This window comes from Balearica regulorum, chromosome 1 (assembly GCF_011004875.1).
Source record: "Balearica regulorum gibbericeps isolate bBalReg1 chromosome 1, bBalReg1.pri, whole genome shotgun sequence".
Taxonomy (NCBI): domain Eukaryota; kingdom Metazoa; phylum Chordata; class Aves; order Gruiformes; family Gruidae; genus Balearica; species Balearica regulorum.
In genome coordinates, this window is record NC_046184.1 from 76,858,448 (window position 1) to 76,881,739 (window position 23,292).

At 40.4% G+C, this 23,292-nt stretch overlaps 1 protein-coding gene across 1 annotated transcript in view; it reads right to left on the reverse strand.

Moving 5' to 3' along the window:
• EFCAB6 (EF-hand calcium binding domain 6) overlaps positions 1-23,292 on the reverse strand; it is a 119,098-nt gene that overhangs the window by 47,490 nt on the left and 48,316 nt on the right. The window contains exons 13-18 of the mRNA XM_075742798.1: positions 23,067-23,237; positions 20,691-20,851; positions 16,798-16,965; positions 9,347-9,518; positions 4,178-4,292; positions 1,102-1,235 (exon numbers count right to left, since the gene is read on the reverse strand). Coding sequence (XP_075598913.1) covers positions 1,102-1,235; positions 4,178-4,292; positions 9,347-9,518; positions 16,798-16,965; positions 20,691-20,851; positions 23,067-23,237 — 921 coding nt within the window. The remainder of the gene's footprint in view (positions 1-1,101; positions 1,236-4,177; positions 4,293-9,346; positions 9,519-16,797; positions 16,966-20,690; positions 20,852-23,066; positions 23,238-23,292) is intronic.

Consider the following 23,292-nt stretch of genomic DNA (forward strand, 5'->3'; position numbering starts at 1 on the left):
TCAACTACATATTTTTAAACATAAATAACAAATGTTTGCTCTGGACTTGTTTTGACAACAGGCAAATATTTTAGCGCAGTTTGAGAATACAAAGCATTTATAGTACTGCCTTACTAAACACTTGGGATAGTCCGCAGTAAACTGCAGTCTTACTGCTTTCATCTCAAGCATGTACAGAACTGAGGAAAAGTAGGGAGCATCAAAAAGCCACCCTCATACAAATTTACCAATTTACCTCCACTTTCCATCAGTACTATACTGAGAGGTACCTCATTTCTACCCTTGCACACCCTTAGAAAACCTGTAATGAAGAGAGACTTTACTGCAATTGATCTACCAGCTGAAGAGTTTTTCCCATTCAAATAGACGCAAAATGTTCAAACACCTTTAAAATGGTGCAGTTCTTCAGAAATCTGAAGTAATGCTGATCAATATGATCAGCTTTGCTAGGGGTGGCCAAGCTGCTTAGAACAGAGGATCCCTTTCCTGAATGGAATCTCACAGGGAACAGAGACGGGATGGGATGAACTGAGCAAAAGGGTAACGACTACGTCTTCTCTCCTTTGTCAAATGTGATCTCTCTTACTCTGTGCAAATCCATGGTGGGATTTCAAGGAATACTTTCTAATGGTAATTACAGAAAACAATAAGCAAACATAGAAAAGCTGGAAGACAAGTCTTGATTCAGATCACTGTGTTGCAAACTTTAAGGACTAAGAATGTCTTCTTGAAAGATCATTCTCATTATATAGATGGACTGTTCCATGAATGAGTCGTACAGAGTTATTCTTTTCTAATTACAGAATCTTTAATAGCTATGCTCACAAAAGGATGGGAAAAAATAACTCCGATCTTATTTTCCTGGCAGAGGCTGCAGAGAAGACAATTAGGAGGGAAAAAAAAAAAAAAAAAGGATTTTGCCTTGAAAACTGAATGTATTTGAACTGGAATTTTCTGAGAACACAGAACACATGAAATCCAACATAATTTTTAGAGTCACTTTCCTGACAGCTCCTCCAAACCAACTTTTAAAACAAATGTTTGAATCAAAATAACAATGAGCTTCACTGCCAAAGGCAAACCATGGCTCAGTGTATTTACCCCATAGACTTCCTTCAGCTTATCATTAAGTTGATTGAGACATTCTTCAGCAGTCACGTAGTGATATTTAGCATCATTTACTCTGTGGTTTGGGCCGTTACGTAACGTAGCTCCTGGCCCATTCAATCTGGCATCTGCAATAATGAAATCAAAGTATAGCAATCATTGAAGAGATGATATTAAACATATTTGATAATGCAGTAATATAACATAAATGAAACAAGAAACCCTGCAATTGTATTCTTTACACCCCAAACTTGACAAAGCCCAATAACTGTATGCAGTATTAGTGGTGTCCACCCAATTTACAGTAATGGCCTCAGCTGCTATAGCTTTCCCAGCACAAGGTGAAGAACATAACCTCAACTGAAGAAAGCACAGCTGAAACAAGGTCTTTTTCTTTTACTTTAGCCTTGTCTGGTGCCTGGTTACTTTGAGGAAGGGAGGTATCAGACTGGTGGAGGAGAACAGGAGCACCGTGAAAGCTGTGGCTTGCTGTCATAGTGCCTGTCTGTCTCAGTGAGGGAACACAGGAGCTGCAGACAGTGTCAGAGAAAGTAATTTGTTATCTCTTTGACTGTGTAGCACAACCGCTGCACGCTAGACCATCTCCCCTGGAGCAATTCTATCCTGGCTAAGCCCTCCTGCGGTTTGAACCGATGTGAGCTATTTCAGGAGATCTGCCATCAAAACTCTCCTGACTTAACAGAGCATCACCTCTGAAACTATTTCGCCTGATGTTCTGTTCTGGCAAGACTCAGTCCTGCACAAACAGCAACTTCATATTGTCACAAGGTTATTATCCCACAGCCCAGCAGGACCAGGAGAGGGTGACAGCCAGCTTCCCAGCAGGGCACCCATGTACTTCCAGTCCTGAAGGGCTAAGGTACGTTTAGGCCATAGAAAAGCTATTTTGGTCACCATTCTAGATCTGATTCCTTGTGCTCATTGTGCAGTGATACTCTAGGAACCTATTTTGCCTTGCTTCTGGGGAAAAAGAGAATAAGCATCTTCTGTAGCCTCTTGAGCATTTTAGAATTTTTCTGGAACGTATGAACCATATAGAAGAGTAAAGTAATTCATGTCAGATTTTAAAACGGGAAAAACTTACAAAGAAAAATATACACGCTGACATTTCACTACACCCTACTCCTGATTGATAAGAAAAATGTTAAGTTAATGGTCTGTTCTAAAGAAACATTTCTTTTCTTTTTAAAAGATTTGTATCCACTGACACACAAGAGTCTGGACAACTACTTCGAAGAATCACTAAATAGTATTGAATTCATTGCATCATTTTAACTTCTCCTCATTTTACCCTTTAAATCCTACCCGCCCCCCCCCCGACATGCGCTATACTTTCCTTTTTTCAATTCCAGTTTCTATTGAAGTCTAGTCAAGAAAATTTGCACTCGTGTTCTCTTCCCACTAAAGCTTATAAGAAAATAAGGTCTCTTTTTCCATAACTATAGACCACCCTCCACCTCAGTGAATCACAAATCATTGAAAAAGAAAAGTTAGGAGGGTTTTTTCTTTGTCTTCTGGTTTCTGAGACTTACTTTATGTTAAATGTGGGTCGCACTTCCTTCTACAACTATAAGATGTAGTAACGTATGGAAAGAAAAGCTGTGATTCTCATAATTGGCAAAAGCAAAAACTTTAAATACAGACAAAACACTGTTGATTCTTGATTTAAATGAAAGACCTGGCACACTCATTTTCCATGAGGTTAGCCTATTTCAAACATCTTTTATTAGGCTACTGAGTGAAGGCACACCTATTTTGGTGGACAGATGATTAGCTGGCTATATTCACAAGCTTCTAAACTTCTAGGCCTGAAAGAAGAAAAACCTGAATATTGTGTCAGCCAGCTACAAGTTAGTTCTCCCTCTTGTCTTAGTTCCAAGAGATGTAATGACAGCAGAAAATAATAGTAACAGTGTGAAAAAAGTAAATGTGCACCGCTGAGAAAAATAACCGCTGAGAGGCATAATATGGAAGTTAAAACAGGCTTTGAAGCCAACGGCAAAACTGCCATTAACTTCAATGGCATCAGAATTTTACCCACAAAATCTAAACGTAAAGCAAAAGTATAAAAGAAATGAGAAGTGAATAATTACTTACTGGCTTTAGTTTGCACTCGGGGTTCCACCCTAAGAAATCAGTTCAGATTCCATCAGCTTCATTTTTAAGATTTGAAAATCAAACCCTTACTTACAGTGCCTTGAAATCAGTGAAATTACTGATGGGGTAAGGCAAGTAGCTGAGGTGAAAAAATGTGCTCCCAAATTACAAATATATTCCCCTGGTATTCATTTCTTAGCAACAGCAAATCAATGAAGACCACATCCTCATTATATGGGTGGACAGTACACCTATATGTACACAAACAGCAAACCTTTCTGTCTCACTGGGATTCTTGATACTCTAACAAACCTATCAATTATGTTATAGATGATCACATTTCAGCATCCTCTAGTAGCAATGTCCCTTAACAACTTTAACAGTCAAAAGCAGTACTTCAAATTAAAACTATAAACCAATAAGTAACCAGATCACACCACAGAGCTCCGGTTGTATATACTGCTGCTAAAACTCATCACTAATGGCTTACTAACAGATCTTTCTTTCCTGAAAGGGCTAGTTACCAATCTTCTGGCTTTTCACATGGAATAGAAAAAGTTGCTGGACATCACTACTATAAAACCATCCACTGTAATTTAGGATACAACATAATTCCAAGACTGTGAATAAGAGGTAGAAATACTGGGGACAAGGATCTGCTCAAGTTACTTTTTGCAATCTGTTAGTGACAACGCCCTGGCACCTATCTGGGGACCTTCAGTTAGTTCACATCCCACATGTTCCAGTTTCCCTGTTGTCCTGGGTTAGATACTCAGCAGCTTAGCTGGATCAGGAGCCAAAGAACTACAGACAAGAAGGTCATCCGTGTGCTATAAATTGTATCACTGATCTCTTCTTAATTTCACCAATTAGCCTTTCCTCGAAAGAGAAATCTTCCGGATCTTCCAGGAAAGGTTTGTTTCATGCTTTTTTGCTGTTAAAATTCCTTTACCTTCCAGTATTGCCACAAAATCCAGATAACTCAACCCTCCATCTGGTAACCCTAGCTTTTCTGTTAGTAGATTAAATTCACTGTCATCCATTGGCATGCCATGATCTTCCAACACCTGTTAGAAGAAAAATAAAATAAGTTATATAATGGCCTATTTTCTTGCTTAATATGCCATTTTGAATACTAAATATCTGGGAGTTTTATCCTATGGCTCAACTTGAAATTACTCTGAAAATCGATTGCTCTTCCTTACATTTACAGTAAGCCATTTAAATATAGATGTATTCTGTACAACTTCAATTCTATACAGAAAGAGACAGAGAACAAAATTTGACTATTTTTGAGACTGGCATTTTAAGCAAAAGCACCGAGTGACAGGCTAAGATTAAACTTCACCTGGAAAGTAAAAAGTGCCAGAAGAAATGACATTAGCTCATTTAGCAGACTGGAGGAAAACTGTCATTTGTAGAATTTGCTGCTACCACTTTTCCCCACAAGCCTGCCACAACTACCTCCTGGACAAGAAATGCTGCAGAATGGATTCAGGCCCCTGAACCACATACAGCTTCAGCGAGGTGGAAGGCACGATTCCTTCTGCCTTGCTGCTCTTCAAAGCCGATTTGAGGATCCATTTTAGGCAATCTATTTCGGCAAGGAACTTTCTCATCTTGCTACATTTCTTCCATGTCCCCTTCTCTTTTTTATTTTTTTTTCTTGCAGACCCTCTACCCCTCGGCATCTGAGAGGTGCAGCAGTCTGGAGTGGCGGCAGTCTCCCATTGCACCCCTCTTAACATTACCTGGCAGTCGACTGTGGAGGGGTCCCTGGTTTTCTTCTACTTTTCCCACCTCCTATTTCCCTGAAAAGTTGTAGTTGCAGCCCCTGCTGCTGCTGAGGGCTTTCTCCAAACCTTTTAATTTCCTTCAGCTGCTTCGTAACTCCTGATCTGGGTGTATTTCTTTATAACTATCCTGCACAGCTCTGTCCTGACTTTCCAAGTGTTCCTACAGTGATTACTCTTACCATTATATTTTAGTTAACTGTACAGATTAAAAGAAAAAAATAATCATTAAATAGCTGAACAGCATAAGGAGTGTTAAAAAAGTGAGAATAATTAGCAAATTATCATTCCTTTCTATGAATGTAAAGCTTCTGGATAAGCAAGCACATTTTATGTTCAGTTGAACAAGTATTTACCATCAGATCAAATGCTTAATAGTAGCGATAAGGAAATCTGGCTGCACAAATCCAATCAAAGCTAGAGAGAATCAGTCACAATAGTAATGTTGGTGACTACAGTCTCAACTATTAGCACTTTCATCTAGAGAAAAAAAAAATGTGATAAAACTCTGCCAAAACTGCATACAAGATTCAGTCATATTCAATTGTATGACTAGGTCATTGTCCTGTGCTGAATGGCTCACAAAAGGCATAGTTTCTAAGTCTTATTTAAAGGAAGAAGAATGATGACAACCTTACAGGGAGGAGATATTGTAATCCTTCACAAAAGCGAAGGCGCACATACAAACTGTGGATGTTACCCCAGGGCCCCTGACAGAGCTTCAGTTACCATCCTCCTGATTTTGAACTATAATAAAAATTAGATAAGCCCAAAGGTGCAAAGGCAGGGTCTGTCCCTAGTTGCCCAGTTCCTAGGAGAGCCAGGCCAGTGAAGCCAGAGGTACTACATTACTCCTTGGTAAAAGAAAGAGGTGGAGTTCGGCATCCCCCTTCCCTAACCCGCCTCCCACCTTTGGTACTCCACAGGCAAGCAGCTAAAAGGTGTCCTTATGCTGTAAGCTGTAAAGAAAAACACAGAGAACCGACAGTGTTGGTATAACCCTGCAGAGGTCACCAGTTGACTTCATGTCTGCATTTTTGGGTTATTCAGGCATACCAAGATCAATCACCCTTCAGACGAATGTAAGAGTGCATTCTGCCCGCTCCCTTAATGCCGCTGTAACGTAATTTTATACAAATAAACAGAGCTTATCCACTTCCAAGTTGGGCAGACAGCTTTTGTCCACTCCTATGGCTTGGTCTGGAATAACAAATCAGATAACAAGTGTGCTTTTATGCTTACCACGGCCACACTACGCTGTTACTGTTTGAGTAACCTATTCCACCTCTAGGAGAAGCAGCTCTGCCCAGCGGTATGCTCTCTGCCTGGCCGCTCGAAATGAAGCTGTAGGTCAGAGAAGCAGTTTCAAATGTGCCCATAAGGTGAGCAATGGGGTTGGCACACCTGCCCAGCTACAGAGTCAGGATCCAGTCAAGAACAGCATACCACTGTAGGTCGCTTGAACTTCGGCGGCACCCCAAAATGCCTCACAACCTACCCACCTAAATGCACTTGGGACATGTCATATTGCCTGCACCATTTGCGATAACCTAATCTATCCAAAACATGTATATGCAGCTGGCAGATGTGATACAGAGAGTCCTCCATCGTTCTGAAGCAGCAGCTGGAGGACAGGAGAGATTCCCCACGGTGCCTACAACGGTGCTAGACACCCATTTCTAGATGTTCTTTTTCTACCACTGACACTCCATGAGCCTTGGGATGAAAAGCAACTGTGCTCCCAGGGCAGGGATTGATGAACATCTTGGTAGAAGTGTCAGAGAAATTAAAGCAGGAAGAATGTGAAAACTCCCAGTTGGAATTCTACCTAGACAATGAGGTGGAAAACCCCTTTCTTTTGCAAAAATGCAGAGATCTTTAAAGACCATAAGTGATGTAGAATCCGTTTTGCTCTGCATTTCACCTGAAAACACACATGCCCAGGCAGTTCCCAGAGACATAAGGTAGTCTGCTGCTTCAGTTCTGACGAGGAATCCCTTTTAATCACGCTTATTCGCACAGAGCTCTCATGCTTATTCATCCAGGGTAGCGTTATTTCACTCAGCACAAGGCAGGGCATAACAGGACTATTGCAGGGAAGCATGCCTCTCTTCAATGATTATAAGCAGCAGCAGCAGGGCAGAGTTCCCAGGCAGTATTCCACCCAGCTGGACTCTGCTGAGCTTGCAGGGTCCAAGAACATCACAGTGCAGAGATGCATATACCTGGCTGCAGGTACATGATGATTTTTTTATCCTTTGTGCATTGCCAAAACTTGAGAAGTGCATCATCCGTGGTGTAATAAAAGAACAATGAAATCACAAGGACTAACTGTTCAATAGCTTCTGGTGCTATACAAATACCTTAGATGTGAGTTGTACACAGACAGCCAATGCAGAAGAAAAAGCAGCAGGTAGAATGAGTTTGTTCTGCCTAACAGTGACAAAACGCACATTACTGCATTAGCTGCAGGCAACATATAAGCCTCTTAGGTATCCCATTATAGTGTAAATCACAGCGACCAAAGCCAATGTCCCAAAGGTATGTGCCACGGATGCCAGATCGGTATGGGGGGAAGGGTTGCAGCTTAACGCATTCTTAATAAGTGTATTATTAACCAGAAAATGTTAAGAAAAATGGAAAACATTTTATGTGTTTTGTCCTCCCTCTTTCCCTCCCCTTCATTTCAAAGCAATTTCACTTCCTGCACGCAATTGCAGAAAGATATCCACCTGAGGGGAAGAAGATGTGCAGCTGAATGCAGCTACAGTGTTCGTGGGGGAAGGCTCTATAGTTACAGCCTTCGTCCTGTCATACAATGTGGAGCACATACCTCATGGGTCTATATGGAGACGGGGAGAAAGGAAGGCAACAACTTGTCACCCCCTTACAGTCAGTGCATTTGGCCCTGCAAGAGTAGCTGGCAAAACCATGTACAGTCCACAGTACATGGATGGGAAGATGATGTTTGTCACTGAACCAGAGTAAAACCAGATTGGGACAAACTTTCCCAAGAGAGTATACAGGCCATTTTCAAAGGTACAGTTCTGGTTTGACCCTTGCTGACTTTCACCTTACTTCAGTGCCCGGACAAAGGGCAGAGCATGCATTACTGTCATAACACTATTCAGCAGCAGCTCTTGCTTAAACCTAGGTAGACTGGGGAAATATTACTGCCATCATGCCTCTTTTCCTGCCCAGTCTCAACTTTCAGCAAAGGATTTTGCTTTGAAACGTGAAAAGAAATGTACAGCTGGGTGCCATCAGCATCACAGCTACAGTCCCAAATCCATGACCTCTCAAGTCTGTCCAAAGCACAACATGCAGTCAGACAAGCCGTCAAGGCTGTGATGGGCCCTGGGAACACCACAGAAAATCCTACCTCAAAAAGAGGCACCTACAAAATTCAACTGGAAGCCTTGGCAGGTAAAAACTAGACAGTTTCAATACATTCGTATTACTGTGGATCCTCTCAGCACTGAGATGCTGTGCCCAAATCAGCTAACCCAGTATGAAAACCCACCCAACATCAAATAATTACATTGGAAATTTACAACACGATCAAATTCACTGAATTCAAATAAGAGCTACAGGAATGTTCTCCTCTCCTGTTGGGGACCAGTCTATGCCCCGAAATGCCGCCAGACATCCGGAGGAGATTACCCTGACACAATCACTGCTGGCTCCTTTGAAAGCAGAGGAAGAATGACCAAGGAAGAGAGCCAGCGACCCCAGGGGGTGTCCCCGAGTCCCTGTGTGACTACAAGCCACATTGCAGTCCAAGAGTGGTTCAGAGGAAGCTGAGGCTCAGAAATCTGAAAGATGGCATAAAATTAGCTTAGGTCATTCTCCCTGAAGCATCATGCTGTATCTGTAAGGATCTTGTTCTTCACCTACCTATATCCAGTTCCTCCCAACAACCAATGTGGAGTTGCAAAGAGGGCTTAAGGACTCTGAGTTAAGGCTCCCGTGATTCTTTAAGGTATGCCCACTCACTTCACGTAAGAGGTGTGTTGTTGGTTGACATTAGACCTCCAAGTCCCAACTGTGTGTTGCCAATCCCAATTCATACATGTTCTTTTTGACAACTGGGAGCAGTTGAAGCTTTCAAGGTGTAGTGCTGCTACAGAATGACAATTTTATGTCTTTAAAGACAATTTGAGATTTTTTTCTCATACAATAACCTGCATGAGACCTGTTTAGCTCATCAGTAACTGGCACAGTCCTGGAGGATTTAACTCTAGCTGTGTGAGCAGGCACATTGCTAAGACTAAGTATCTTTCTGGGAAAAGTACAGGAGAGAGAAAAATAGCTAACATTTTTCCTACCTTCCGCAAGCCAGCTTTATTGATTTTCCTGTGTGATTGCTTGTTGTAGGCAAAAAAGCTGTCTTTAATAGTTGCTGCCTGTTGTATTACTCTGTCCTTCAGCCTTTTTATTACTTCATCAACAGTTCTATTCTGGGCGTATTTGTTAGCTTGATCTTCAATCTGTTTGATTCTAAAATTGAAACATTGTGCATGAAGACAAGTTGCTTAGTTTTTGTAGTTTCAAACATTTGATTCAGCAGTAAAAAACAAGACCACTTTAATGACAAACAAAACATAGACATGGAAGACACTTCTTTGATGCAAAATAAAATGATAGGTTGATCAAGTTAGAGCACACATTGATTCCAAGGCCTATATTGTGCAAACGTTTCTTACATATAGCTGGAAAGGAAAGAGGAAAAGGGAAAGGGGAAGGGGGAAGGGAAAAGGGAAGGACCAAGACAAAATAAAAATTGACTGATATTGGTCTGAAATATTTCTTTTGCAAATGGAGATCCTAGACCTCCAAATCACAGGCTTAATTTCTAATGAGCCCAAGTTTCTACATCAGCTAAGGAGCCACCTTTATCCTTTAATACCTCCTGAGTTAACCTGAGATGGCTAAGCTAACGTGAAAGAAGTTAATGAAAGTCTTTCCATTGATTTTAAAAGGGAAAAAAAAAAAATCTTATGATGTTTTCTCTCTTCCTGGATCCCCAGTAAATCACTTCCATGCTTTTTCCCCTTGGAGGAATGGCCAGAATACCTCTTTCTCGGGCCCTATGAGAAAGTCCATAGATACAGACTATATACTCTTCTTGCTGAAATGCCACGACCTTCATCAATAAGCCATTAAAATAAATAACAATGAAATATTTAATAAGTTTTAAAGACAGAAAAGAAATTATATTAAAGGGTGTGTAATGTATCCCACTTGTACCTATTTTACATCTCTTATGGATTTACTATAACCCATGAAAAGAAAAGTTAGAACAATTATTTTTGTTCAATTTTAGAGCATGTATTTCCATATAAGCAAAATGCAGAAATATTCAGCAATCTTATTTTATAGATTTATTAAGTGTGTTTTATAGTATTCCCTAAATTTGAAGATAATCTTAACATTTTAACTCTTATTCTAAAAATATGCTAATGAAAAGAGTTTTACTTTGATCTGAGAAGCATACAGAAGATTAACTCTAAGCCTCCCAAAAGGATCAAAAGATGACAATGACTGGTGACTCCGTCCTGAGGATCTCAGATGGACTCATCTGCTGAAGGCACCTGGTCTTCTGAGATACCTGCTATCTTGCCTGAATGCAAGAGGTTGCCAAAACATTACCAACTGTACCTGCCCCATCCCACTGATTGTTATATTCTCCTGCCTATCAACATAGGCCTTGACATGAATGACCCTGAGAAAATGAAAAAGTAATTACAGGACAGGTGATGAAGGTAAACTTAAATACACCCTTCTTTATAGCCTTCCTCCTTATTGAGGTTCAAGACTGAGGCAAAGACTGGATGTGCCCTGGAAATAAATTAATGATTACTTGCAGGATGTCATTTAAAAGATCACCTTCCCTGTCAGGGGCTTATTCACAAAAAGGTCTCTTTATCTACTAGCTTTATAATCTAGTAGGGAAACCTTAGACTAGACTGAAGAAAGGAGCTGACATAAAAGTTCACAGGAAGGTATTAACCACAGCCATTTAGCTGAGGACCTAAAACTATGTGGAATAGGGTTATACATTACAGGGTCATAGAAGAGAGAAAGCCAGACAGAATGGATCAAGCACGCTGGTTGTCAGTACGTGAATATAAGAAATGTGGTATAAAGAAGGGGACCTGTAAGTCCTTACGGATCTTCGAGTCTTACAGTTCAGTAAATGAAACCTTATTTAGGATGCTACTAATAAAAACTTATGAGAACATGAGTGCTACAATGGTAGGATGCCTACTATACATCACCAACAGGGAAAACGGGGTTTGGATTTGAATCTCTTGGAGATTTTGAGATTTTTTTTCTGAGGGGAAAAAAAAAAGAAAAAAAGAGGTAAAATCATCCAGGGTAAGAGATGTGGTTGTAGGTGGTTGGGTAATGATTACAGCAGAACACAGGTTGTCCAGCAGATTATCAGAATGTGTCAGTGATATTCTGTTGAAGCTGCAAAATCTAGTGAAGGGAAAGTCTAAATTTTTTCCTAATTAACACAGAGAAACTGCTTGAAAAGGTGAAATACAGTTTAGGCAGGAATGATGATGGAATGACTGAGTTTATGACACTTGTAAAAGGAAGGCAGGAGAACAGTGAAAAACCCCTAGATTTCTACTTTCTCAAGGAACTGAAGTCTCGTGGGAAATGTATCTAAAGGGAGAATAACTTAAGGAGAACTGGCAGTGCAACAGTGAAACATGCCATCACAGTATGAGAGAGAAGTATGAGTATATATAACCAAAATCTTAAAGGCCACAACACAATGTGAGATTCAATATAAAAAATTTCAAGAGTAATGAGAACTCACTTTATAAACACTTCAGTAGTATAAGAGGGATCAAGAAAAAAATTTTGCTTTCTATTTAACAGAGAAAGAAAACTACCAACAGATTGCATTAAGGGTATGAAGCACTTAAAGCCTCTTTTTGAATTGGTCTTTGATAAAGAGTCAAATATAAGCTGGCTGCTTGAACAATGAATACTAATAACAAACAAAGAAAGAACAAATTACAGAATATTGCTATGTATTCATATTGATTCTTAAAGAACTGGCTAAAATTGTCTCCCAAATTTATGCAGAAAAGCAAACACACTACTTAGCTTTTAAAAGAGGGAAGGAGAAGAACTGGAGAGTTACTGACATATTTCTAAGAAATCTATTCCTGCTTTCAGGCAGTAATTACAGAGTCACAAAGAGTTCAAAGCCTGTTAAGAGACACAAGAGTCACTAGGGATCCTTGAGATCTACCCTGATTTCAGGCAAGCTATATTTTAAATTACACTCCCCTCCAACCAGCATCGCTTTTACCTTGGTTTCCTAGGGAAATGAGAATAATGCAATCAGCCTTTTCTTTCACATCTTTCAGCCTTTCCCCTAAATTTCGAGTCCATCTTCCAATTTCAGTCAAACTTGAGAGGGGTAGGGGTCTTCAGATAGAGTGGTTACAAGGTTTGTGAAATTGACAGTCATGAAAAGGAGAGAGAATCTTCATTCTGTGTCCAGTTCTGGGCTCCCCAGTTCAAGACAGACAGGGAACTACTGGAGAGAGTCCAGCGGAGGGCTACAAGGATGATGAGGGGACTGGAGCACCTCTCGTATGAGGAAAGGCTGAGAGAGCTGGGTCTGTTTAGCCTGGAGAAGAGAAGACTGAGAGGGGATCTCATGAACACTTATAAATATCTAAAAGGGTGAGTGTCAAGAAGATGAAGCCAGACTCTTTTCAGTGGTGCCTAGTGACAGGACAAGGGGCAAGGGGCACAACCTGGAACACAGGAAGTTCCACCTGAACATGAGGAAAAACTTCTTTACTGTGAGGGTGACTGTCCTAGTTTCAGCTGAGAGGGTTAATTTACTTCATAGTAGCTAGTATGGGGCTATGTTTTGGATTTGTGCTGGAAGCAGTGTTGATAATATAGAAATGTTTTTGTTATATAGACCTGTTGTTGTTGAGCAGTGCTTACACAGAACCAGGGCCTTTTCTGCCTCTCGCACTGCCCTGCCAGCGGGATGGCTGGGGGTGCACAAGAAGTTGGGAGGGGACACAGACAGCACAGGTGACCCCAAGTGACCAAAGGGATATTCCATACCATATGACATCATGCTCAGTTTATAAGGAGCTTGGGGAAGGGGGGGGGGGGGGCAGGCAGCAGTATTTGGAGTGATGGCGTTTGTCTTCCCAAGTAACTGTTATGTGTGATGGAGCCCTGCTTTCCTGGAGATGGCTGAACACCTTCCTGCCCATGGGAAGTGGTGAATGAATTCCTTGCTTTGCTTTGCTTGTGCGTGCGGCTTTTGCTTTACCTATTAAACTGTCTTTATCTCAGCCCACGAGTTTTCTCACTTCAACTTTTTCAATTCTCTCCCCCATCCCAACGTGGGGAGTGAGTGAGTGGCTGCGTGGTGCTCAGCTGCTGGTTGGGGTAAAACCACGACAGTGACCGAGCACTGGAACAGGCTGCCCGGAGAGGTTATGGAGTCTCCTTCTCTGGAGATACTCAAAACCCATCTGGATGCAATCCTGTGCAACCTGCTCTAGGTGATCCTGCTTTAGCAGGGGGATTGGATTAGATGATTTCCAGAGGTCCCTTCCAAGCCCTACCAGTCTGTGATTCTGTGATTGTCCTAGTTGGGAAGGCAGAGACATTATCTTTTCCATTCGTTAGCAGCTAGCCAAGCAATAGCGTATGTGCTTCTCTGGGCTAGCCATGTACTGTCTTTTGCCCAGCTGCCAGCTTGAAGTACTCAGTGAGAAGTATGTTCTTTTTCTACCTTCAAGTAATAAGCCACAGACACATTTACCAACTGTGTGAGACACCAAAACCTACTTCTGCACATTGCATCTCACTGGGGCTGAGTCTCAAAGTTCTTCATTCAGGCCTGACAAACTTAACCTAACCCTCTACTCTAACACATCAGTTTTGGGTGCCAGAATGCTGGCTGAAGGTATGGATAAAGCTCCAGATGGTGGCTCAGCAGAAGTTAGGGACAGAGATATTTATTAGTGAGGCCACTGATTTATCTTGAGTTTAGCGTACTGTGTCCTATTGACAGTACTGTATTCCGTGTTGGTGAGTCATCTGCATTTTTTTTTTTATATTGCCAGCTCTCTGCTTTGACAGTCTTTCAGTAGAAATGGCATTGGCCACCAGTAAAAATAACTTTGGGGAAATTCTGAAAGGCCTTTTGACCTCAAGAACAGGAGGGACAAATTCAGCATGCAGAAACCAAACAGGTTGATTTCCTGATTGAAGTACAGGTCATATTACAATCTTGGAATGCATTTGCAGGAACACTCTGTTCCCAAAAAGTATTACATGGAAGGAGCCAACCATGAGGTCTTAGATATTTCCTAGTGTCTCGCAAAAGCAAATGAGGAAAGAATTTCAGAGGCAGAGGCAGTCTGCTAAAGGTCCTGAGGATTATGACGAAGGCCATTGTGGAACAGGATCTTTCACAGGTAGGGACACCTTAACCACCCCAACCTGTTAAAGAACTTACAGGTGGAAAGATGTGGAAATATCGAGATTCCACTCGTTGTAGATCGTTGGTCCAAAAATCACTACTTTGGTAAGAAAGAGGCCAGACTTGCTTTCCTAGAGACTTCATGTAATATTTCTTTTCCATTACTGGTCACAAATTCTCACTAAAGAGAGGAGCAAACATAATTTGGCAAATGAAAGCTGCACAGCACCCATTATATGACAAGGAAAGAGGTAACATTAAGATTCATAAGGATACTGAAGTTTCATTTTAGCAATTGCAGGAGGAGGGACAGGAGCCTTGAACTCCAGGCTAGAAGGCTTAGAAGGTGTTAGTACCAGAATTGACTTGGCCACCACTGAACATCACTGGGACAAGGGCAACTGAAGGGAAGATATAAACCATTGCTTATGCTTACAGAAGGAGCAACTCATCTGACATAGCTCCAAGACTCTGACCAATTCAGGAACCAAACATCCAAAAGTTCTGTTTTAAACTTGTCAGAATGCCTAAACCAACAGTTTTTGTCAACATCATAAATAAAAGGTCAGACTTGGTATGTTTGCAGCATGGTCCCAGCTTTCCGCAAAAGGGATTGACTTGCTCCTGTGTGGGCCTGACATAGTAAAATGACTCAAGCTATGTGCCTGAGAACTTGTCTCACATGAACTGCTGGCAGGTAGCCAGGTAACACTTCCAACCAGTTGACATCCTCCCAACAGCCAGGGACTGACCGCACTGTATAAAGTGGCTCAAAGGCCTCATAGCCAACAGTCACCTTGGCAAGAAGGTAAAGGACATTGTGGTCTTTATAAAAATATACCAGAAGGCTTGTATCATCGCAAGACCTCACTAGAAGAGACAGAAGGATGTCCCAGTGCCTGAGAGGCCTTCAGAAGATGGATACTATGCTCCTCCTCTGCTTTGTCTTTGCAGAGCTTGGCAAAGAGTGATAAGTGAATTCTGGTGAGTGCAAGCTCTCCTTCGGCAGGCATTTGAATCCTCATATTGCTCATTCAAATGCTAAATATCTGCTGCCAGTTTCTCTGTGTTCATGACAGAAACGTGGAGGTCTTGGTGGGCCTACAAACCATTTTGCAAGAGCTTGGCTGCAGATTGCATTAAGAGCAGCACTGAAATTGGTATTCAGGGTCGGAGCTCAGAGACCATTGTTTATGTTTGGTGTCCCTGTAACATTTGGCCTCCTTTGAAAAGTGTGTGGAGATCCTGTGGCAAGGCTCTGAGACAACGGAACAGAGGCAACAGAAATGGGTTTTTTGAGCCATAGGAATAAGCTGCCAGTTCTGACGTGTGAATGCAAAGATAAGGCAATCCCTAGAGCTGCTCTGAAGGTGATTCAGATGGGGACTTGAGAAACACAAAAAGGTCAGATTGCTGAAGAGGAAATGAAGAACTCTGAGGAGAATTTAGGGTAACACAGGCCATACTCCTGTCTTGAGAGCTGCTGACAGAAATATGAGATTTGCATAAGACATTCTGTTTCATGGAATACCAGTCTAAAAATGAGGGAAGATAGGCAGTGAGCATGCCTCCATGGACATATTAGAGTAAAGCATTATCTGGGTTCAAGTGAAAGGAAATACATGTGTCCGAGGTCTGACCATACGTGTAGATTATCATGCAAATACAAGAAAAAATATTTTTAAGAGAAGTTCACCCCATTACAAGGGAAAGTTTGTTGTTTCTCCCCTCCGGATTATGCAGGCATTTACATAGATTCAACAGTAAAAAGTGAGGAGAATCAATAGATCGTACATCTTTGTACCTGGATGCCAATATCAGTGATGCTGGTTCAGTTGGAGGCTGTAGCTATGACCTGCAGTAGTCACGGCCATCAGATGCACCAGAGTTTCTGATCCTCTGGAAACGTTCAAATCCAGTTCCTGAATAATGACCTGGACTGATTCTACAGAGGATCACAAACTTATTCTTGAGACATTATCTAGAGGGCAAACCCCCAATTTTTCAATGATGGAGTGAGATATAATCCTTGTGGACCCTGTAAAGTGAGCTCAACCATTTTTACCTGAATCCTAGAGTCTTTGATGAATGGTCCATGTGTGTTTGCTCTTCTGATGCAATGCTTTGAGTGTTGTGTAATTTTGAATATATCTCTGCGTAAGGAGAGATCAGCCTGGGACAGTACTTACCATTAGAAAAACAGCATGTATCCTCAGTCTATCTGAAAGTCTCCTTTCTATACATATTTTTTCTTTACATTAAATAGAAAATTGTCTGTAATAACAGTACCTTTTTGAAAGCTCTGTTTGCCTTTTTTCTTCTCTTTGTTGTTTTTCCTTTGATATATGTGAGCCGATACCATTTAAGTCACCAGAAAGAACAGCAACTTTTAAGTTATCCAAAAGCATCTTGTAAAAGATTCCATCAGAAGAGTTATCCTTGTATTTATAGCATAACCTGGATAAAATAAGAATTTAAAATAATTTGAGAGGTTAAGAATAATGCATAATACAAATGTCTTAAGGCAAAGACGATCAAAGTAACACATTTCCTTTCCATATACAGTTAAGGGCATTCTTCAGAAAGCTATCCTTAGCCACTGCAAACTAGTCTTTCCAGGCTCCTTCTGCAGCCTACAGAGAAAGCAGGAACCTCACTTAAACACTGTATCATTACCTGGAAGATTTCCATTGACTCTAGAAGGAGCCTAAGGACACAAGCCTCCCCTACCTACCGTTACCCTTTGTGAATACCTGCGTAATTAACACTTGAATTATATAGTGAACACTTGAAAGAAGCTTGGCTCACCCGACACTGACCTATCAAATTCAGCCCCATTGGTGGAAGAGGGAGCTAAGATCACAGCCACTGCAGAACTAAATCTGTCAGAAACCATGAATGAAAGCCCTTGTTTACCTTAACTTGCTGCCTGGCATATGAATAAAATGAAATCACTGGCAGCCTAAGTTAATACTCCTGGATGTGAACCTTAGCAGCCCAGGAGCTGTTTGTTCAGCCCCTTCTGTTATTCTGAGGGTAGCTTCCAGCAAAGAGGTCGAGTCGGTAGTTCCCTGGGCTTGTTAAATTACCCTCTTAAATCACTGCTGTATAAATTAGCAGAGCTCGTGAATCAGAGCCCTTGTCATCACTGTGTCACTGCTTCGCTGAGCTGTTCAGCCTTCCAGGATTTCATTCATGTTCATAAAGCTTTGGGGCATTCCTGGATGAAAGCAGAAGGCTCCTGTCCTTGTGCTGGGGACGCATGGCATTCTCTGCACTCCGCTTACCCCAAGTGCCTGTTCTATTTAGAATGACGGTAAAAAAATACCTGTGGTAAAAAACACTTGTAACTTAACACATAAAGCGCCTCAATGCGTTCCTTCTGGTAAAAAAAAAAAAAAATAAAATCAAAGATTTGATTTCTTTTTGGAAATCTAATGCACGTCATATACATTGCAGGGGAGAAAGTGTCAGGGAGTGAGAGGGAGGGGAAAGAATCTCCATTTTCTACTATTTGTGAAGCCCTGCTCTGCTAAAACAAGTGTAGCCTTCACACAGAAAATGGCTGTGAACACTGCAGAGCAACATCTGCTTTGTGAGTGTAATCCATAAAAGGCTTCCAAATGCCCTTAAAAATTGTTCCCTCTTTTCCCCAGTCTGAATGTCATCTCACAGGAAGCCATCTGGGACAAGCATGCCAGCTATTCTGCTGCAGCGATAGCGGTATTGTCCTCAAGTGCCTCAGGATGAGTCACTTCAATGCAAAAGTCCAATTATAGTAGAAGCCCCCCAAAGCAGAAGTATCATTTCAAATAAATAAGACTGATGTAGCTGAACCACTGGAATTCAGAATGTAATTCAGTCACTTCATCACCTTTTACTCAAAAACCCTGCATCCCTTAAAGCACCCGTGCTAAATCCCCAATCTGGTTATGACATTCCCAGCACAGATGTGGTAGTCTTAAGCCCAGTGTGTATGCATTTAGAGGAGTCAATTACTTTTTTTTTGCTTATTATTTTAAAATACAGCCTTTTTAAACCTGGCATTTCTTACCACTTCAGAGCAGCAAATGAACAGTGCCATCCACTGTTTCTCTGCATAATCCACAACATTTTCTTAGGATGGTCTTAAATAAGATTAACATAAAAATTAATGCCACATTTGAAACAAAGAAATAGAGATTTGGTAAAAAGAAGCGAGTCAAAACAGATTTTTAAGGAGTCGGCTAAATCATAGAATGACAACTCTAAAAGTAGATCACGAGAAAGGAGATTTTTCAAAATATCTCCTCACCTGTGGACGAGCCATTCTAATTTAATTAGCTATATCGTTATTCATTTATCTCAAACCCAAACACTTCTCCAATCAAGTAGGCCACCTATTGCATCGTTGAGTATAAATTCTGTCATCATCTTATTATAAGAATTAAGTTTCTTCTCCAGTGTGGTCATCAGCTCTCTAGAACATGACCCTGATGGATGATACTGCTAAGAACAGGTACTTTAGAAATGTTTACTATAGAAGAATTAATAATACGGTGTTAATGAGACCCTGTTTTCATGGACTGAACATGGCAAATGCAAAACTACATGTCCCTGAATGTCTTTGACAATGGAATCCAAACCTTATCTTTTAAATATGTATTTTAGATGCTATTCCTATAAAAAGACTCATCCCATCTATAGTGTTGCACATCTCATTTTGCTAAACAGATACCTACACTTTTCAACAATGCAACAGTTCAATAACGCAAATACACAAACGTGCTCAATGTTCACAGTAACGGAAATCCTACAAGTATTACACCCACTTCTTCCTGTGCTTTGCTAGAACACAGCCTCAATGTTCAGCATTTCACTCGACTGATCTTACAAGGCTTATCTTGCATCCTTTTAAAACAAAAGCAAAACAGCCATTGACCACAATGATGAATGAACTCAACCTTAACAGTTTGTCTGTCATTGCTTTACTCTATATTATTTTCTTATACGGAATGTTTAGAATTTCAAGTAAAGACCACTTTCCGATTCAAAGTGGCTGTAATTCCTGACTTTTCTTATAGTACAGATCTCTCATTGACACAAATAATGGTAGAAACATTATTTAGAAAATTGTATAACTGCTGAGTCCCAGGTAATTCAAAGGATAATTACTTGTTCATGATCAATGACCACTGATTATGTACTACAAAACACAGAGCTATAAAACTGACAGATGATGAAAGCACATAGTTATAACACACTGTGCTGGGAACATGACTTTTATGAACCCAATGCATAGCACCCAAAGTTTTCTCTAAGACATTTATAGAAAGGAAAATGCATACAGTAGAATTGGTTTTACTGATCACGCTCATGCTCATTCATATTTCAGTATCAAAGATTACTTTCCAAAAGCCATTTCCTATTGATGCTGTTGTGTTTGCTCTTCACACACGATGATCAGCAGGACACTGGGTTGTAAGGGTCAGACTGGAACTGATTTCTTTGATTTTCCTATTATGTTTTCAAAGCTAGGAAAGAATTCCACACCTTTCTGAAAGTCACTGGCTGTAAGCAGAGAAAACTAGAGCTCCTGAGAGAGTAGATTAGACCCGATTATAACCTGACTGAAATGTTATTGCAATAAAATACCTAATACAATTCCCTCTTCTATGGACTTAGATATTTTGACCCCGTGCTCCCCATGCTTGTAGCTCTTTTGACTCCCCACTTTGGGGACCCTACTCGTATTGAAAATGAGATTTCATGTTGACAATATTGAATTTCAATTCCTTGTTCTTTACAACAATAGTCTACTGAGGAAAGACATAACATTAATTTAATTAATTTTGTATTACATCATGTTTGGAAATACTAAATAATGTTTGGTAACATCTTAGATCTCCAGCACATCAGTTGTTCCTTTGTAGAAAAAGCTTGTCTCACCTTTGAAATGCTGAAATAACATCAAACTCACAAGAGTTTCCAACATGGAATTGTTATGAAAATAAATAAGAGATTTACAAGCTGATCACATGAGGAAGGGGGCATCTCTTCCACTGACCTTTTCTTTTCCATATGCTTAAGGCAAACCAAAACAATGCCTCCAGCTATAGCTGTCATATTAAAAGACAGGAAGAAAGATACGTAAGAAAAGAAATTACGTTAAATCTGTTACAACTCACACATCATCAACTTACTTCATAAATTGTTGATCTGACAAAGAAGGACAACACAGCTGTATGACTTTCCTTAGATAACTTCTGTTAATAGTGCCAGTAGACTTAGGATCATAGGACTGCAAGGCCTTATGAAAATCTTTCCAATTTTCTGTGATCTTGTGTGAAAGGATCTCCTCCACCTAACAATTGAGAAAAAAAAAAGCATCCCTGAGGTTAAACTATGATAGTGTTACCACATGAAAAAATGTACTAAAATGACAAACCTGAAGTTGGAAGACCAACATTTACTGAAAATTAATTATCACTTACAGTATTATAGGCTAGAACAACAAGAGCAGGGTTCTTTCTGTGGTTTGTTCCATTACGCTATTCATGAACCATCTATTTTAGAACAAAGTTATGTTCAACTAAAACAATTTTAGTGTAATAATTTCAAAGGATGATGCAACATCAGGCCCAAAATTTACCCTTGAAAATGTTTGTTCTGAAAACTGATGGCAAGAAAGCTTATACCTCACTTCATAGATCTGCTTCTTTAAGTGACTGAGGAGTCACGTCTACTGACTGATGATGACGCAGAGCTTTTGCTGTTGTTTCTCCTCTCAGTCCTGCAAAACAAAATCCACTGGGACTGAATGAATTGCAAGTGGCACTCAGCTTACTCAGGGCATAATTTGAAGACAATGGGCTTGCACAGGGGAAAATAATGATGAAATCTGGCTTATTGAACCTGCTTTAGGATCTGTCTGTAGCACTGGCAGTTAGAATAAAAGTGTTTTTCATTTGTAAATTGAGTGCATTAAAACCAGAAGGTTCTGAGAAGAAACAAACACAGGATCACATTCTGACAGAAAATCGCAGCTTAATTGCAGATTTGACCAAGCCCTGTACTATGCAAAATTTCAGGTGAAAAGAAGGAGGTGGAGATGCCCCTTTGTTTGTCTTAGCTGGCTGGGGGCCTAGATTGGTTCCAGATCCTGGTTCTGACCATTGCTGCTTTTCAGACTCCTCTGACCAAATCGTTCCTAAGAATTGATAAAAATGAAGAGATTTCTTGAAAAAATTGTCCTCTTTCATTTGTACAACCTGTAATCTGCCTCTTTTACAGGATGAGCCACTTTGATGGAGCTGGCATCACCGCTCAGGACACAAACCAAAAGGATTCCCAGACACTCAGACTTCCTTGCAGCTGCTTTTCATCAAGATCTGGGTACGAGCCCAACCACAGAGTCCAGAAGATACCTACTCCTCAGGGCAGAATCACTTATCTGTGCACATTTCTAACATGAGCCTAACCAGCTTAATTTGTAAATCCCACATAGCGTGCGCATCAGTTGGTCACGTAGGAACTGTCAGCATTTGCATTTCCTCCAGCATGTTAATTTTACAACTACTAAAGTTTGCCCCAGAATTTCACCCGGACCGTTATTCTACTCAAAACCAGCTGGAAGGGACTTGAGCTGCTGCATCAAATGTTGCTATTGTTGGAGCCATCAGAGTGGAAAGCAGCCTGTTTCAGCTCCTAACATCAAAGCGTTTCAAAGCAATGCACACCATTCGGGGCTCTTCTTCATTCAGGGACCTTCTTTTTGCGTGTCTAGTATCTCTCTCGACACTACTGCTCTCCTTTGATATCTCTCAAAACCACTATCCAGACTACCTGAGACAAAGCTAAATATGAAGTTAGTCAGTTAACATACTAATGCAAACCTAAAAGAGGTTTGATATTGAAAATTATGAAAAATTATGAACAGCTTCTTAAGATTACAAAGTAGATTTGCAAACTGCAGCTTAGGTTATTTCTTTGAAATTCAGTAAGCAAAAAAGTAGTGACTTATTTCTGTCAAAGGAAACAGACATACTGCACAGAAATATTGACTGTGTTGCAGAATATAACCTCTCTGTACCTTCGGTGAATGGTTCTAAAGGAAAACATTATAAGACGACTGCAAATTCAGAAGGTGTCACAGCTGTACCCAGGAAAATATGCAACGTCTGTGTAGTATATAGCATATATTTTGAACGAATGTATATTATAAAGAATAATAGATAAAACAAGAAACAGCAAAATATCAGCAAAACAGATCTGACAACTGAAAGCTAAGAAGTACTACTGCCACTCCTCCTCTGCTGTATACACACACGTGAACTAGTGATTCCGCTGGAGTTTTCAAAAGCCTCTAGTAACCGTGAGATTGCTTTCCAATTGATGCTTCAGAAAGAAGAGTCTAGAAGTGCTGATTATGATTATTCCATTGCTGGAAAGAATGTGAACTTACTAACTTTGATAAAAACTGTACGCAGAGCATAACATTTTACCAAAACACAATCCAGCATTTTGCCACAGCCATTATAAAAGAGATTATGATTAGAGAATTAAAAGTAAACACTCACTACTGATTCCTTTTCTTCAAACAAGTCTAAAAATTCATGGTAGTCAAGGTATCCAGTCTGTTCTAGATCAAGTATCTCAATTAACTCCTGGAAGTCTTTATCCTTCAGTTGAAGTACCAAGTTACGTAGAACATGACAAAGGTAATTTCTTGTGATTTTTCCATCTCGTCTCTAAGACCAAAAAAAAAAAAAAGAAAGCATGCATAAAAAAGAGCAAACGTTTACT